Source organism: Dromiciops gliroides, chromosome 1 (assembly GCF_019393635.1).
Source record: "Dromiciops gliroides isolate mDroGli1 chromosome 1, mDroGli1.pri, whole genome shotgun sequence".
Lineage (NCBI taxonomy): Eukaryota > Metazoa > Chordata > Mammalia > Microbiotheria > Microbiotheriidae > Dromiciops > Dromiciops gliroides.
This window is the reverse complement of record NC_057861.1, coordinates 391,944,270-391,961,144: the sequence shown is the minus strand read 5'-3', so window position 1 is coordinate 391,961,144 and position 16,875 is coordinate 391,944,270. Positions and strand designations below refer to the sequence as shown.

General features: G+C 34.5%; 1 protein-coding gene across 4 annotated transcripts in view; it reads left to right on the top strand.

Annotated features, from left to right (window-relative positions):
* KIF2A (kinesin family member 2A) overlaps positions 1–16,875 on the top strand; it is a 91,985-nt gene that overhangs the window by 70,496 nt on the left and 4,614 nt on the right. For 2 of the 4 annotated variants that reach the window (XM_043978709.1, XM_043978708.1), the window contains exons 14-19: positions 3,555–3,759; positions 7,535–7,645; positions 9,570–9,637; positions 12,160–12,273; positions 13,550–13,700; positions 15,202–15,303. In XM_043978709.1, coding sequence (XP_043834644.1) covers positions 3,555–3,759; positions 7,535–7,645; positions 9,570–9,637; positions 12,160–12,273; positions 13,550–13,700; positions 15,202–15,303 — 751 coding nt within the window. The remainder of the gene's footprint in view (positions 1–3,554; positions 3,760–7,534; positions 7,646–9,569; positions 9,638–12,159; positions 12,274–13,549; positions 13,701–15,201; positions 15,304–16,875) is intronic. The other 2 variants (XM_043978711.1, XM_043978710.1) reach the window with 1 other exon arrangement.

The following is a 16,875-nucleotide window of genomic DNA, read 5'->3' as shown; positions in this document are numbered from 1 at the left end:
AAGCCATCTGGGTCCGGTGGCAAGATAGAGATCAGGACAGCTGGAGATGGCCCTAGATGCAGTGGAAGACCTTGGCGTTTTAAGCTAAGGCCCTTCACAGGTCTCAGTTCTTCTGAGGCAACACCCATTCGTTAATTAAGGCTAGGTAAGAAAGGGGGCAGAGAAGGAGCTCTTTTACCTAGTCCCCAAAAAAATAGATATATAAAGAGGGGGGAGGAGGAGGATCCTCAGGGTTTCTGTCCAAAAGAAATACAATTGCTATTTAGGCCCACTCTGAGCCATTAAGAGGCCTAACAATAGCAAAATGAGTCCTGGACCTTGCTGACAACTATCCCTAGGGTCAAAGCTATGGTTTTTCCAGAAGCAATGTATGGCTGCGAGAGTTGGCCTACAAGGAAAACAGCATGACAGAATTAATGCTTTTGAATTGTAGTGCTGGAGAAGACTTTTGAGAGTCCTGGACAGCAAGAAGATTAAATCAGTCAATACTTAAATTAATTCAGATTATCACTGAAAGGTCAGAAACTGAAGCTGAGGCTTAAATACTTTGGGTACATAAAGAAAAGATAGGACTCATTGGAAAGCACCTTGGTGTTGGGAAAGAATGAAATCAAAAGAAGGGAACAGCAGAGGATGAGATGGATAGTGTCATGGAAACAATGAACAGACTTCAAGAGATTGTGGAGCGTAGAAGGGCCTAGAGTGCTGTATGGTCCACAGGGCCACAAAGAATTGGACACAACTGAATAATTGAACATGTGTGCTTAATTGTATCTAAAGTCCTTAAAATAAGGCTTTACTTCACTTTATATAAGATACTTTAATAGTCTTATGATCTCTTTTATGTCAGTAAGTCATATGTTACAGCTCAGTGTCTTCTCAGTCTGTGCCACTTTGGTATACGTTCTCCCATAAATTCTTTACAAGGGGTCCACCCAACAACCCTGCTTTTTGATCTCTTGAATTTTTTTTAGATAATAAGTAGAGCTCAAGGCAATATACATTAGCTATTCTTCACTTTCTATATATAACTAGTCCACTTCATTTTCTTTTTTTGGTAGGGCAATGGGGGTTAAGTGACTTGCCCAAGGTCACACAGCTAGTAAGTGTCAAGTGTCTGAGGCAGGATTTGAACTCAGGAACTCCTGAATCCAGGGCCGGTGCTTTATCCACTGTGCCACCTAGCTGCCCCTGCAATATACTTTTTTTTTTTTTTTTTTAGTGAGGCAATTGGGGTCAAGTGACTTGCCCAGGGTCACACAGCTAGTAAGTGTTAAGTGTCTGAGGCAGAACTTGAACTCAGGTACTCCTGAATTCAAGGCCGGTGCTCTATCCATTGCGCCACCTAGCTGCCCCTGCAATATACTTTCTTTTTTTTTTTTTTTTAATTTTTTTTTTTTTTTTTAGTGAGGCAATGGGGCTTAAGTGACTTGCCCAGGGTCACACAGCTAGTAAGTGTGAAATGTCTGAGGTCAGATTTGAACTCAGGTACTCCTGACTCCAGGGCCGGTGCTCTATCCACTGCACCACCTAGCTGCCCCCTGCAATATACTTTCAATGAAGAATCTTATCTGGAAAGCAATTTCGATCAGAGATAAGCATGATTAGAAAATTAAGTGGGGCGGCTTGGTGGCGCAGTGGATAAAGCACCTGCCCTGGATTCAGGAGTTCCTGAGTTCAAATCTGGCCTCAGACACTTGACACTTACTAGCTGTGTGACCCTGGGAAGTCACTTAACCCTCATTGCCCTGCCGCCCCCCCTCCCCAAAAAAAAAAGTTTTGCAGTATTTAGGTGGCCTGGCAGCATGATGCCATTTGAAAATAGGGGCCTCTGGAAGATGCTCACCATATCTAAGGAATTGCTGTTCATTTGGCCTCTGCTCTTAATGCTTTCCATGAGAGGCAAGCATTTATCTTCTTGTGTTATGCCTCTCGTCAGATGAATAATCAGTTTATTGAAGAACAAAATTTATTATATTTTTTAAGGAATCTCATATGATTTTGAGAAATGCTTGTTAACTACTTATAAGGAATATATATTACTGGAGGAGAACCTTTAAGGCAGCATTTTGCTGTACCAAATAAAATCTTTTTTTTTATAGTAAACAAACAGTAGGATCTTGTACTCTCTAGACCTCTAAGTAAAGATGTGATCTCCATTAGAATACAATTTGTAAAGCCTGCACATACTCTTATCATAAACTTCATTGAGAGTACATTTGATTCATCTGTAGGTTATTCTTTTAAAGATTTTATAAAGGAGTAGAAAAAATGGGCAATATGGTTAGTAGTTATTGGTGTTTTCCCAGTTGCCTTATTTCAATAGTTTTGGTTGTTTTTCCCCCCCATGTGTTGCTATGTCTTCTCTTCCCTTCCCTCCTCACTTCAGAAATCTTGAGAATCAATCCTTGAAGGCCCTCAAGCTATGTAGCCTCCAGCACAAACCTTTTTGGGTATATTTGATCTGATTAAGTTACTTTTCCCATCTTGGTTTTCTTTGCTACTTTCTTGTGCAACACATTTGGGATTGTGATGTTAGAGTCTGAATGTGGTAGTTCCATTGTCATTGAAGAAATAGTTTGTTGAGAATCTTTACTTTTTTCATCTGTTGACTTTCTTCTGATTTCAGCTCTAAATGCTCTCAGAGGATCTTAGAGGTGGAGTGGTTATAGGACCAGACAAGGGTATGACCATCCTAGTGAGTGGCTGAAGTAGAGTGAAAATGGGAGTAACTGAGGAGGTTGATGAGTTAATTTAAAAGGGGTCAGGTTATTCAAAGGGACTTAGACTTGTATGTTCAAGTCACTAAGAGTAGAAGGATTTGGGCAGAGATATAGACTATGAGCAAAGTACTGAACTCCTTGTAAGAATGTCTTGGGGGTCAGTATATACCTGTGATAAGGAGTTGAACTGAGTGATAAAGGTTGGTGAAATGAACCTCAAAGGAAGAGAAATTATAGAGTCATGGTAGCAAAGGGATAATCTGCAAATGGAAGTGAAGACCAAGGAGTATGTCTACTCCTTATCTTGGCCCATTGCTTCAGAGGAGGAACACTTAGGAATGAAGAGGGTGGCTAGAGATGCATTGTCTTTTGGGGAAAGCCACTTAATATATGGACAGGCACAGATGAATTGCAGTCTGTATCATTTGAGAAAACGCATTGATGAGATCACGGATTTATGGATGTATACATTTACATTCAATGACTTTTATGGTCTTAATATGCCACTGAAAGGATGACATTAATTTTATAAGTTTGAGTGTTTTGTTTGATCAGTTATTAATTTGGAATGTTCCATTTTTCAGAATTCAGTTCTGTTTTTCTTCAGCTTATTCTTAGATATAAAATACCATCATACTAATTCCAGTTTACTTGAATGCTTGTTTCTAAGAGAGTAGATAAGCTTGATTAGTGCTTAAATGTTTCTTTCCTACTTAAATAATGAAAGTAGTTTCGATTTTACTTCCATTGAGTTTTCATAATTAAAGCATTGTCATTAATACATTATCATGTAATATAAGGCTGACAGTTTCCTACCTCATTTAATTTTAGAACGTCTGGTCAGACATCTGCAAATGCACATTCATCTCGGAGCCATGCAGTCTTTCAAATTATCCTCAGAAGGAAAGGAAAATTACATGGTAAATTTTCTCTCATTGATTTGGCTGGAAATGAAAGAGGAGCAGATACTTCTAGTGCAGATAGGCAAACTCGGCTTGAAGGTGCTGAAATTAATAAAAGCCTTTTAGCACTCAAGGTAAGTAAAATGTATTCTATCAACAAAGTGGACATCTGTTTTATTTTTGTTTCCTCTATTTCAGATCATGGGGTTTTTTCCCTCAAAATATGACAAAACTGGGGCAGCTAGGTGGCGCAGTGGATAGAGCACCGGCCCTGGAGTCAGGAGGACCTGAGTTCAAATCCGGCCTCAGACACTTAACACTTACTAGCTGTGTGACCCTGGGCAAGTCACTTAAACCCAACTGCCTCACTAAAAAAAAAAAAAAAGTAAAAAATATGACAAAACTTTTAAAAAATATTAATTTATATTTGCATTTGTACTCTACCTGGTACTCTCTTTATAGGCATTACCAGTTTTAGGGGGATGACTCTGAGAGTGGATAAGATAGTTTTGACGTTCTTTCATATTGTGTTGTCGCTCCAAATTTTGTTTCATCCCCAAATATGATAGTTCAAATATGTTTGCATCTCAGTCACTCATGAAAATGTTAAGACAGGGCCCTTTGGGAGTATATTAATGAATTTACAGGTTAACATCATTCCATTAATCATTTCTCTTTTGATTTACTTTTTAATACTATATTATCCAGTTTGTAGCTTTCATATTATCATAAGAGATAGTGCTAAATGTCATTCCTGAAATTCAGGTACACTATGTGTGTAGCAATATATACCCTTTAAAAATTTATCAGATTCCCCTTTCTGCCCTAAAAAAGGAAATGAGGTTAGTCTGGGTGATTTATTCTTAATGAATCCATGTTGGCTCTCTTAATGATCAACACTTTCTTTTTAGCACAAGGAAGATATTCTAGGATTTTTAAAGAGTTAAAAAGTCAAGTTCTTTCATCTATAGTTTGGGGAATTCCTCTTTTTTTTTTTTTCTTAAATTGGGACTTGCCCATCTCCAATTCCATACAGTTTCTCTTTTTACCAAGATTTCTCAAAGATCATCAGTAATAGCAACTTCTTTTAGTAACCTGGCATATCATTTATCCAAGTATGATGACTTCAACTCCCTGGGGTAATTAACTAGAAGTACTCTGAGTATACTACGACCAGCTTGCTACTATTTATCATGGGTTTCAATTTTCTATTAACCATTTTCATTCTTTGCTTCTGGCACTGAAACTTAATGCTGTTGCAGATAAAACAGAAGCAGCCTTTATAGGAATTCACTCTTGTATAATTTCTTAAAGTAAGAAATAGAATAATTGAAGGCACTTATTAAAGCCAGATGTCCTCTTAAAGATTTGTTTTTTATGGATCTATTATCTGATTACTTATGAATATTTCTTCTACTAGTGCATATTACATATAACCTGTCCATACCTCATCTTATGTGATTCTTATCCATGTCTTCTGCCAAAATTTCAAAACTACCAAACACATCTAAGAATGCCTTCTGGTTCTTTTAATATTTTATGGCTGCAAATGCAGTATTCCTGTTGTATAATTGGATTGTTCTGTAATAATTACATCTAGCCCCATGTTTTCGTATGATGTGTGTTCTTGATTCTTTTTCAGTCTTGCATGCAAATTTTTGTTTATAATACACCATAATCAGTTTATGCCAGTCATGCATCTTTGCATTGACCTTCAAGTCATATTCAATTTTGATTCTTCTGAGAACAGTCTTCTGTAGTTCATAGCATTATATCATCACTGGGGGATTAAAATTATTTTAAAATAATTTAACATTTATTTTATATTGTTTATATTATTGACTGTATTTATTTAAAATTTTTAAATGTTACAAAACAAGGGCTTACGTGGCAAGGAGTAGTTTGGGGTTAATGAAAATGCTATTTAGTATCCCAAATGCTTTCCACTTGTGGGGTTGTTTTTTTTTTTACTATGTAGATAACTAACCAAATCTCTTCAATGATCTTGGATATCATTGATGAGGTTTCGTAGTGTTCCAGAGGTAGATACAATCAGAAAAATGTCATCAGTTAGCTACAGTCAGAACAATATCATCTGCAAAAGGAAACATCTGGAGAAACTCTACTGGCATAGGTTTGGAATATGAAGTATTAGAACAGGTTTTTGTGGACTTTTATTTTAAATTGAAGAGAAAGACTTCATACTTTGAGTCTAACAGAGACCTAAGATCTATTCTCTTATTAAAGCCTAAGCTTTCATGTTTCTGTGATAATTCTTTCCATTTTAACCCTTTAGTCATAGAACTTTAGCATTTAAAGAAACCATAAGAGGTCATCTAATCAAACCTCTCTCATACTCAATAGAAAAAGTCATTCTACAATAACTCCTCCCCACCTGATAAGCCTATTAAAAAAGTATCACTCTGAAAATGTGCTTAACAAATAGTAGTTTGCACTTATTTCCTTCAATTCAATATTATTTACCTTGTATGAGATAAATTCTGGTATTTTATAAGAAGCAAGAAGAAAGTAAATTAAATCTCCTAAATCTACTACAACAAGTAATTCCTCCACTAAGTAGTGATTAGACAATAGAAAATATTTTGTGACAGGACAGATTTTTCTGCTAAATAAATTCCTTCTTGGTCATAACGTATTTTATTTTTTATCCTTTTTTTTCTCTCCCTACATTTCCCCAGCATTGAAAAAGAAAGAAAAACACATGTAGTATAGCAAAACAGATTCCCACATTGGCCATGTCCAAAAAATTGTCTCATTCTGCATCATGAGTGTTATAATCTCTGTTGAGGAGTAGCATGCTTCATGATCATTTCTTTGATCAGAGTTTTTATGGCTTTCAAAATTGTTTTTATGTTGTAATAATTATATACATTGTTCTCCTAGTTCTGCTAACTTCATTCTGTATCACTTCATACAAACTCTTTTAGTTTTCACTGAAGCTATCCCTTTCATAATATCTTATGTAATGCACTATTATTTATTATATTCACATACCATAATTCGTTCAGGCATTCCATAATTGATGGGCACCCTATTGGTTTCCATTTTTGTCACCACGAAAAGCTGCTATAAATATTTTTGCATATATGAGTGCTTTTCTTTTCTGTTTGATCTCTTTGAGGCATAGACCTAATAGTGGTGTCACTGGGTCTGTGATTATACCCAGTTTATCAGTGTTTTTGTTCATACTTCCAAATTACTTTCCAGAGTTCTAAGAAATTCTTAGAACCTCCTTTTTTATTGTTTTTGTCAGCTCTGCCAAGTTGATGGGTTTGATGTGGAACCTCAGAATTACTTTAATTTTTGTTTTTTTCTAATTATTAATGAGTTTAAGCATTTTTTTTCACATAGCTTTTGATTGTTCAGATTTCTTCCTTAGAAAACTGCCAGTTCATGTACCATTTATCAGTTTGGAGAATGGCTCTTTTTCCTATAGATTTTAATCCTTTCTTTATGTTTTTTAGCAATGTGATCCTTGTCTGTATAACTTGCTTTAAAGATTGTTTTTTTCAATATATTCAGATTTACTGGACCTATAAAGTATATTGGGTGGGTTTCAACAACTTAATTTATTTGTTGAGTGTTCAAGTCTTTTAACACTTCTACTTCATTTTTACACTGTGTGATTTCTTTTTATTACTATTTCTAAGATTCTAAACACCAGTTTTTAAGTATCATTTCAATAAAAATATTTTGAAACAATTTCCCTTAAGATATTGTTTTTCTTAGAATTGAAGTGCCTTTGAGAATTTTCAGAATATAGATATCAGTAAAACTTGTAGTAATTAAGTGCTATGCAAGAGTAGTTTTTTACTGTGTCAGTTTGGTTTTTGAGGAGGGGAATCTCATAGAAAACTGAAATATAAACCTTGATTTCTTAATTTCCAGGAGTGCATCAGAGCCTTAGGTAGAAATAAACCTCATACTCCCTTCAGAGCAAGTAAACTCACTCAGGTGCTAAGAGATTCATTCATAGGAGAAAACTCCCGCACATGCATGGTAAGTTTTGTTTGGGGTGGGGAGGCAAGGAGGAGGAGGAAATGATTAACCAATCTTAGAACAAATTACGCTTGAGTACATTTTGTTCATCAAATAGTACATGGAACACTTCCGTGTACCAAAAAATATCATTTCCCTACTCATAGGGTCATAGATTTAGAGACGGAAGAGACTTTATAAGAAGCCATCTAATCCAACCCCTTATTAGTAAACTGGGTTCTAGAGGGCTGAATTGATTTGCCCAAAGTCCCATAAGTGGAATAGCTGGAATTAGAACCCAGAACTCCAAATACAGTTTTCTTTCCATTGTATACTGGTTTTCATTTACCCTTAGAGTAGTAGGCAGCTCTCCAAGACTATAGATTGTACAGAATGCCTTATTTGGATTACATCGATGAAATGAATGGTTCAACCAAAAAGAACTAAGCCTCCTCCCATCTTCCTAGTAATAGGCATATCTCTCAGAAAAATACATTGTCTATTAACTGCAAGTTCATTCTAGGAGAATTTTTTTATGCCTTAGTTGCTTCTCTTCATATGTTTTAGAGGGGATGGGTAGAGTGGTGTGTAACCAAAGTTTTTATTCTCTCTGCCACTCATAACCTTTCTGGCTTCAACAATGTTCAAAGTCATTGGAGGCCCTGGGGGCCAACTTGTCTTCTAGTTTGCTTTCACCTTATAATGTGAAATTTCACTCTCTTTGCATCAAGAATGATGAAGTTTAAAAAAAAAAGAGTGACGAAGTAAATAATTCAAAACTCAAAACTATCAAAATTGAAACTTTAAAAATAAAGTTGGTTTTGAAATATTAGCCATTTATAAAGATGAAATACTTACATTTTCTTGCAAAGGAAAGCTGCTTTTTGGGGTGTGGTATAGGTTAATGTTAGTTATAGAAATGCAAAAAAGAACAAGACACTTTTGAAAATACACAGAAGAAAATAAGTTAGTTACAATTAGAGCAATTTTGTAAATAGTTTATTTTAATATATGTTTTTTTAAAAACATAGCAAATGTTCAGTTTTCTTTTAGTCTTTTTCTTTGCATATTGAAATGTTTGTGTCTGTTGATAAGTTCACAGTAAAAAATAAAAGCTTTCAAAATTTAATGTGCTAAAATATTATATCCTGGGAAATATAGATTTTATCAGTTCGGTTTGAAATGAACAAATTTAAAGTAAAATATGTTGTGATACATCAGATCTGTGTTTTTTTGTAGCATTTGGGTAGTGTGAGTCCTTTGCCCCTCCATCTATAATTTGGTAGCTAAGTTTTAGGAAACTGCTTTCGGGCATATTAAAGGAATTGTTTGTGGGGACGGGGATAGTGGGTAGCATGTCATTATATAAGCTAGTGTCAGTCAAGCAGGATTTGAACCCATTTCTCCTGACTCCAAACCTAACACTTTACATACTTTGGCACATTGCCACTAATATGATATATGTTTATATGTATGTATATGTCATTATGCCTTTGAAGCAGTGCAGCAAATCAGATAGGTCAGATTCTGAAGTCAAGAATTCCTAGGGTCACAATCCTACTTCCTAACATACACTGTCTGACTACTAGCAAATCCTTTAATTTTTCGTTTCCTAACAGCTCTCTAAAACTCTAGGGAAGCATTCAAACAGGAAGAGGGTGAAGAATAGTGAGAGAGTAGAGGGATAAAAGAGGGCAATGCTCTGGAGGAGACAGGGTAAGAGAAAAGTAAGTGGAGGTACCCATTGTAGGCAACCTTCTCAAAGAAACTTAGCTACAAATGAGAGGAAACATATTAGGCACTTTGTAGCATGAGCTTAATTCATTTCTTTATGTCTCATTAGCAAAATCATCACCTTCATCAGTGTGAGACCTACTATTCCGTTTCTATTGTCTTGATCATTTACCGCAGACTTCCTTGACTTTTGCATTCTGTTTTCCCCTAGATTGCTACCATCTCTCCAGGGATGGCATCTTGTGAAAATACTCTTAATACATTAAGATACGCAAATAGGTATGGCAAGTAGTTTTCCATTTGGGAATTTGAGGGGGGTTAGGAAAGATCTGACTACATTGAAAGCACAGTTATGAACATTCTACCTAATTATATTAAGACTCCTTCATTCTTTGCAAGTAGATATTTCACAAACCCTCATTATGCATGGTTTTTTTTTTCAGTTTCTGAACATTATATAATTTAAAGTATTCTAATGTCAAAATCAATTGTGAAAGGATCGAGTGATAGCAGTAGAAATTTTATTGTACTGTTTTTTTTTAAATGAGTCTTTTGTTTCTGTTTGTTTAAATCAGTTAACAGTCATTTACAGTGTAAATGGCACTGGGGATACAAAGAAAAGGCACAAAGACCCATTAAAGCTAGCACAGCAATATTAACACTTCTTCACATATGACAATGATTGGACTGTATAAATCATTAGCATCGACAAAGATTTCTACATGAACAGTCAGTGCTTAAATTTGGAAGCTAGTATAGCTATGGATGTGTCTAATAGAATCTGAATTGGAGCCCATTTATTTGCTTTGGTTTCCAGAGAACATTTAGTCACTACTGATAGATAGCTCTTTGTGATACATTATCTTTGTATAGGTCCTTTTTTCATATTTCCTAACTTACATAAATGTATTTAAAGTGACTTGCAGTGCAAATTTTGTTTTTGTTTTTGTTTTTAAATGCTAATGGAAGTTGAAACAGGAATAGCTTTAATTTCATTTCTTACGTAGTGGAATATAAACTCTCCTCAGGGCAGAATTGTGTTCCATATTTGTATCCCTAGTGCCTTGTACTTATTTGTTTACTAAATACTTGTTAGACATCAAGGTTTTATTAAAATACATAAGCTTACTATTACCAGTACATTGTATTTATATTGTAAAAACAGTAGATCCATTTCTAAATTTAACCCTCATATCATTTCAATCTTAAATAGACCTAAAACCATAATACCTTAAAATTGATTTTTAAGGTATTTGGGATTTTATCATTAAGAAGGAAACTCTTAATATCCACATAGGGATCATATATATGCAGGGATAAGGCATATATACAAGTTGTCATAATACCTTGCCTTTTGGGATGGCTCCAATGTTTTTAAAAAATCTTTGCAAATGTTATGCAAACTCTCCTGACAAAGAGGGTCTTGAGAGATTGAATTATTTTCTGAAAGGTGAAGATTAAAAAGTTTACAAAACTCCAGGTCGTGTAGTTTCTTCCTTTTAGACCAAGACATAGGAAAGTTATGTTGTACTTAAAGATTGGAGACTTCTCATTGACTTGTAACATTTGACTGTCAATTTTTTTAAAAAACAGTTAAAAAAATTTAGTGATTCATAGAGTCAGAAAGGATCTTAAGATAAGATAATACCTAATTGTGACATGTTTGTGTCCATTCCCTACATCCCTGCTGATTTTTCAAGACAGCTCAAAATTGTCTTTGGTAACCCATTTCAATAATCTTACAGTTTAAAAAAGCTTATCGTTCAAGCCATTCAGATTTTCTTTTACTTTCATTAAAAAGCCCATTTTTTACTTTAGTTCTCCCAAGACACAGAAAATCACTGGTCAGTATTTTATGTGCCATAATAATGGTCTGAATAACAGACTGAATTTTACTTAAGATCTAGTTATGTTTCTTTTTTTGTCTGAAATAATGATAAAATTTTAATAATCATTTTATTTGTAGCATAATTTTTAAAATATCATTTATAGCTTTAGATATGCTAATATTTTGGCATGCTTTCATTTTACAATGAGAAGACTGAAGAGTTGGAGGTAGAGATTTTGTAGTAAATTGTACATACTACTGTAATTTAAGTAAATGAATTTCTCAAGAATGTAAATATTAGAAAGGTCAGAGGGCCAAAAAACCTGGGTATTTGTACCATTGACTAGGTATAAATTCTCTGAATGTGAATAACCATGATGAAGCAAAAGAGGATTAATCAGAGATAATGGTACAGTCTGAAACCTTCAAGGCAAGGAGTATTTAGGAAAATAAAGGTTGGACATTGGATCAAATAAATGTGAATCGAAGAGAGACTTAAAGATAAAGCTAGAAAGGGCATTGGCAACTTTAACAGAAGCCTTTTTAAAATACAACTTTGAGGATTGTGATGCTGAAATATTGGATATGTTGATGGGCTAAAAAACATGTTGGATGAATTAGTAATGGAAAGGAAAGAAAAAAGAATTGAGAATGTAGCTGTAAAGGAACAGGGTCTTCAGATTAAGGCATGCTTCTGGGAAAGGGGCATGAGAAGAAGAAAAGTTTGCCATAGAAGAAGATGGAACATAAGAAATATGAGGAGCAAGATCTATCATTAGGTAGGAAGGGATTAGTACCTGAGCACAACAGAGGAACATCATCTTACTGTTTAATATGTTAGGTAACAAAAAATGATTGATTTTACTTTTAAAACTATTTCAGTAAGTGATAAGTGAGAATTTGAAATATACATTTACTTAACTGTCTTTACAAGAGCATTTTCTTTTAATTTGCTGCTGTTCTGGTGCTGCAGAGTAAAGGAGTTTGGAATTAGTCCATCAGACATTCCCTTCTCACAGGGTAGTGGCAGTCGCTCTGATCTCTCTCCTTCCTATGAGTATGACGACTTTTCTCCTTCGATCACCAGGTCTACATCATTCTATGCATAAGATCTTTATTGTTTTAAGTTTTTCTTTTGAGTTAAATTTAAAAACAAAACATTTTACTCCCTTGCCTTAAGCCATCATATTTTTTGTCATTCTCATTTCGTTTGGCAGGTGGTGATGGTGGTCCTGCATGATGTTATCTTTTTTGTTCTTCTCATTCATTTATGTGTCTAAACTATTTCCATAGAATTCAAGCTTGCTTAATTCCCTTCATATTTATTTGGTTTTCTAAATGATGATGTCACCTTTGTATATATTAAGTAGAATTGTTCTGGCTTATATAATTTTATAGTAAATAAAGTGTTCTTTTAGTCATTTTAATTAAAATAGCAATGGCATGCTAAGTTACTTTATGCCATTTGTTTTAAAATATTATGACCTGTCCTTTTTTCTTTCCATCAAACAGTATAATACCCCTAACTTAAAGCTTACCACCCCAAATTTGTAAATGTCTATGTGATTGATGAACTTGCTCATTTTTTAATAGTAACAATCCAAAATATTCTTTTTTTTTAAATAAAAGAAAAATGAGTAATTACTTGCATGTATTTTCTCCTTTATGGTAGAAATATAATCTTTTTTTGACTACCAAAAAATTTAAAATATGCCATATGTTCCATGCCAAAGTATTTTGTAAAAATGACATTAACCAGTTTGATGTTTAAAATCTTGCCTAATTATAAAATGATGATGATGATGATGATAACACCAAAAAACCTTATTTATATAGAACTCATAAATTATCTCCTAGAAGCCTCACAATGACCTGTAAAGTAGGATGAGACAGCTATTATCCCCATTTTACAAATGAGAAAGTTGAGTCTTTGATTAAATAATCTGCTTTAAATCACATTAGAAGTAGTAGAGCTAGAACTAAAATTCATTTCATAACTCTTAAGTTCAGCGTTCTTTCCATTATACCATACTGCCTTTTTCCTGTTATTCTATTTCAGTAGTCATTGAAATGTTTCCCACTTCGATCCCTCTAATACCTTATTTATCTGTAGTTCATGTTTGTTTTAATAATGACTATATGACATAGGAATATTAAAGTGATTGTGAAGTAGTCTAAATTAAACCAGAAAAGTAAATAACCATTATATTAGTATTCTTCCAGACTTGAGAAAAATAATAACTTATGAAGTTGCCATCATCATTCTTACTAAGTGAATTAAAGTGCTTTCAAATCATAAAAGTTTGGTATTGAATTACTGAATGAAACTTTGCTCATTTAGAGTATCCTCTGTATATTTTTAGGGTAAAAGAACTGACTGTAGATCCAGCTGCTGCTGGTGATGTCCGTCCAATTATGCATCATCCTCCAAATCAAATTGATGATTTAGAGACACAGTGGGGTGTAGGCAGTTCACCTCAAAGAGATGACCTAAAACTCCTTTGTGAACAAAATGTAAGTAGCTTAACAGAACTGTCTTAATTTAACAATATTATGACCTAATAGACTGAAGACTAATTTCTTGTATTGTTCTTATAATTTGGAGGGTGAGGGCATTGAGGGTTAAGTGACTTGCCCAGGGTCACACAGCTAGTAAGTGTCAAATGTCTGAGGTCCGATTTGAACTCAGGTCCTCTTGAATCCAGGGCCAGTGCTTTATCCACCGTATCACCTAGCTGCCCTGTTTTTAACTAATTTTACATCAGTACTAAAATTACAAGTCTTGACATAGGCCACTTTTATGCCTTAACATTCATTATTTCATTTTAAGCAATTGAAAGAATTCTACTGAGTTCAGGTAGATTTTAATTAATGCAAATATTGGAACCCCTGCAGTGGATTGCATTATTTGAATTTGCACCTTCCATTTCTATTGGGCTGAAACCTATGACCATATTTTATATAATTATAACGTCAAATGGTACAGATTGGAACAAATGCTACCACTTCTAGAGATTCATTATTTTCACTACTCAGAACCTGTCTTTATTTACCTTGTATGCTTTTCCCCAGGAGATTTTTTTAAGCTTGTTTTTTTATTTTGTTTTCCTTTTATATAGCTAACTTTTATTAATTCTCTTAAATTTCTTGTTCTACATAATTCCTGCTGATTTTGGTTTGTAATTTTAAGTAGTATGTTGTTATATATTTTCATTTATCATTAATGTAAAATAATATATTAATTAGGACCAATTTAAATAAGGTATATCTAGCAATTTTATTATTTAATGCAGTTTGCCTGCATTCATTTTTTGTTTTTCCTGGCAGATTTTTAATTCATACCATATTGGAGGCAATAACTTAGTTTAAAGGAATCATAAGGGTATCTTATAGGTACTATCTTCCCAAAGTACTTTTATCTTATTATAAAGGTCAAATGACATAATGTATGATGTGTCGGCTACTGTGATGCTGATGCACATGCTGATGTCACTGATGGACAAATAAAAGGTTTTATAGTCTGATGTAGTTTTAAACTCTGTGAAAAGATGGTCTGAAATATCTTTTAAAGAGGGGATCCATTAAACTTTGAAACAGAAAATATCAGATTATGATCAGAAAGTGGTGATAACCCTAACCCCTTTTGTTTTAAGAATGTCATTTAGCAAGTGAATACTTCCTTCTATAGGCCTCTTCATATTGCTGGTATGTTTCTATAAAGTTGTCTGCTTTTTGAGGTTTGGGTCTTGAAGAGATGTTGTTTAGAGGGACCCTGCAGTGAAACTTTTTTTAAGTGTGGATGGTGTTATTGGCTTCTATGTCTGTAAATCTGATAGGTTAAATGAATTTAATCTTTTGGTCTTTCATAAGCCAATGTGATTTTTCTATGAAAGTTTCTGTATTGACATTGTAAATGTCAGCTATAATAGTATGGCAATATTAACCTTTTCTACTGGACAGCTACCTTTGGGGGAAAAAAACACCAATATTATCTTATGTTTATTTTTATTTTTAGGAAGAGGAGGTTTCTCCACAATTATTCACTTTTCATGAAGCTGTCTCTCAGATGGTAGAAATGGAAGAGCAAGTTGTAGAAGATCATCGAGCAGTCTTCCAGGTAAAAGAAAACACTGTCCTCTTATGTGACTTTAAGACTTTTGAAGATACATTTTTTGGTCCTCTGACAGTGGTACAACAGCTTGATTTTAAAATTGGAGAAGTTTTTCCATGTACCCTTAGACCCCCCAAAATGTACACGTGATATATATTAGGAAGGGATAAGACTACTGTTTAAAAGGGTAACATGATGTTAATAAGTGACAAAAAGTAGAATTACTCAGTTTTTGTCAGTAATAATACTAGACTACGTAATGTCCAGCAATTACCTTTTTCTGTATCAGAGAGTAAAAACTACTTTTGTCACCTCCTTAACTGCTGTGCATTTCTCCTATTCCAAGAGGTTTTCTCAACTTCTTTCTCACCTGCCTCACACACACATATTTATTGGCAGATTTGGGTTGGCATTAATAACCAGAGCTGTTTAAAAGAGCAGTTGATATAGCAAAAATGAGACTGACTCCCAAGTCCAGTGCTCTCTTTAGTATATCACAACTACAAAAAAGATCCTCTTCTTTTCCCTACTCTGCCTATCATTGTAAGTCATTGAAGAAAGCTGTAGCAACTGACATGCCTAGAGCCACAGATGGATTCCAGTGATTATGGCCTTAGATGATGACCCCAGATAGGGAGTCATTAAGAAAAGAGGTGTTGGAGGGAAGTGGCTTTAAAGTTTTTGCTTTTTAGGGCTAACAAGAAAAGAAATGGCAGCTCCCAGGGTCTCTCATGATAGTAGTAAAATTTCCTCCTCCTCTGTCCCCAAATCTTGTAGAGAGTAGATCACTGTGCTAGAAAGATCATTGGGTTTAGAGTCATATGAAATGGAGTTTGAGGGCTGACAACATAAAAGAACCTGAAAGGGGGAGAAGGGAGTACTTGTTACAGGGATATGATGAAGTCCTTCAGTCCTGAAGGACAAAAAACTATACAATGATTGTCAAGAGGGAACAAATTGGGGGGAGGGGGTAGATGTTGAAACATAGAGTTTGAGCTACAAGTCCCTTTGAGATTGGCACTTACTTATCATTGAATGGGTACCCTAGACCCTATTCTGACCAACAGGAAAGATTTTTGATAAGTGCTATTAGATATAAAAACAAACTTGGGGAAAAGTGACTGCCATCTTAGAATTCACAAGTGAGTTTATAGATAGGAACCCTGATCATAATCATATATATAGAATGTTAGAACAGCAGGTCCCAACTAATTTGGCTACAGGCATTTGGGGCCTTTTTGATGGAACCCATAACTCTACTTCTTCTAGAGAATCTGGATATAGATTGTTGTTCTTTTGTTTCAGTCATATTCGACTCTTTGTGACTCCATTTGGAGTATTCTTGGCAGAGATACTGAAGTGATTTGCCATTTCCTTCTACAGATGAGGAAACTGAGGCCAACAGGATTAAGTGACTTGACCAGAGTCACAGCTACCAAGTGTCTGAGCTCAGATTTGAACTCAGGAACATGAGTCTTTCTGACTCTAGGCTTGGCATTCTATCCACCAAGCCACCTAGCTGCCTCTGGAGATAGAGATGACTTCAGGCATGAAGAAAAGCTATTGGAATATATTTTA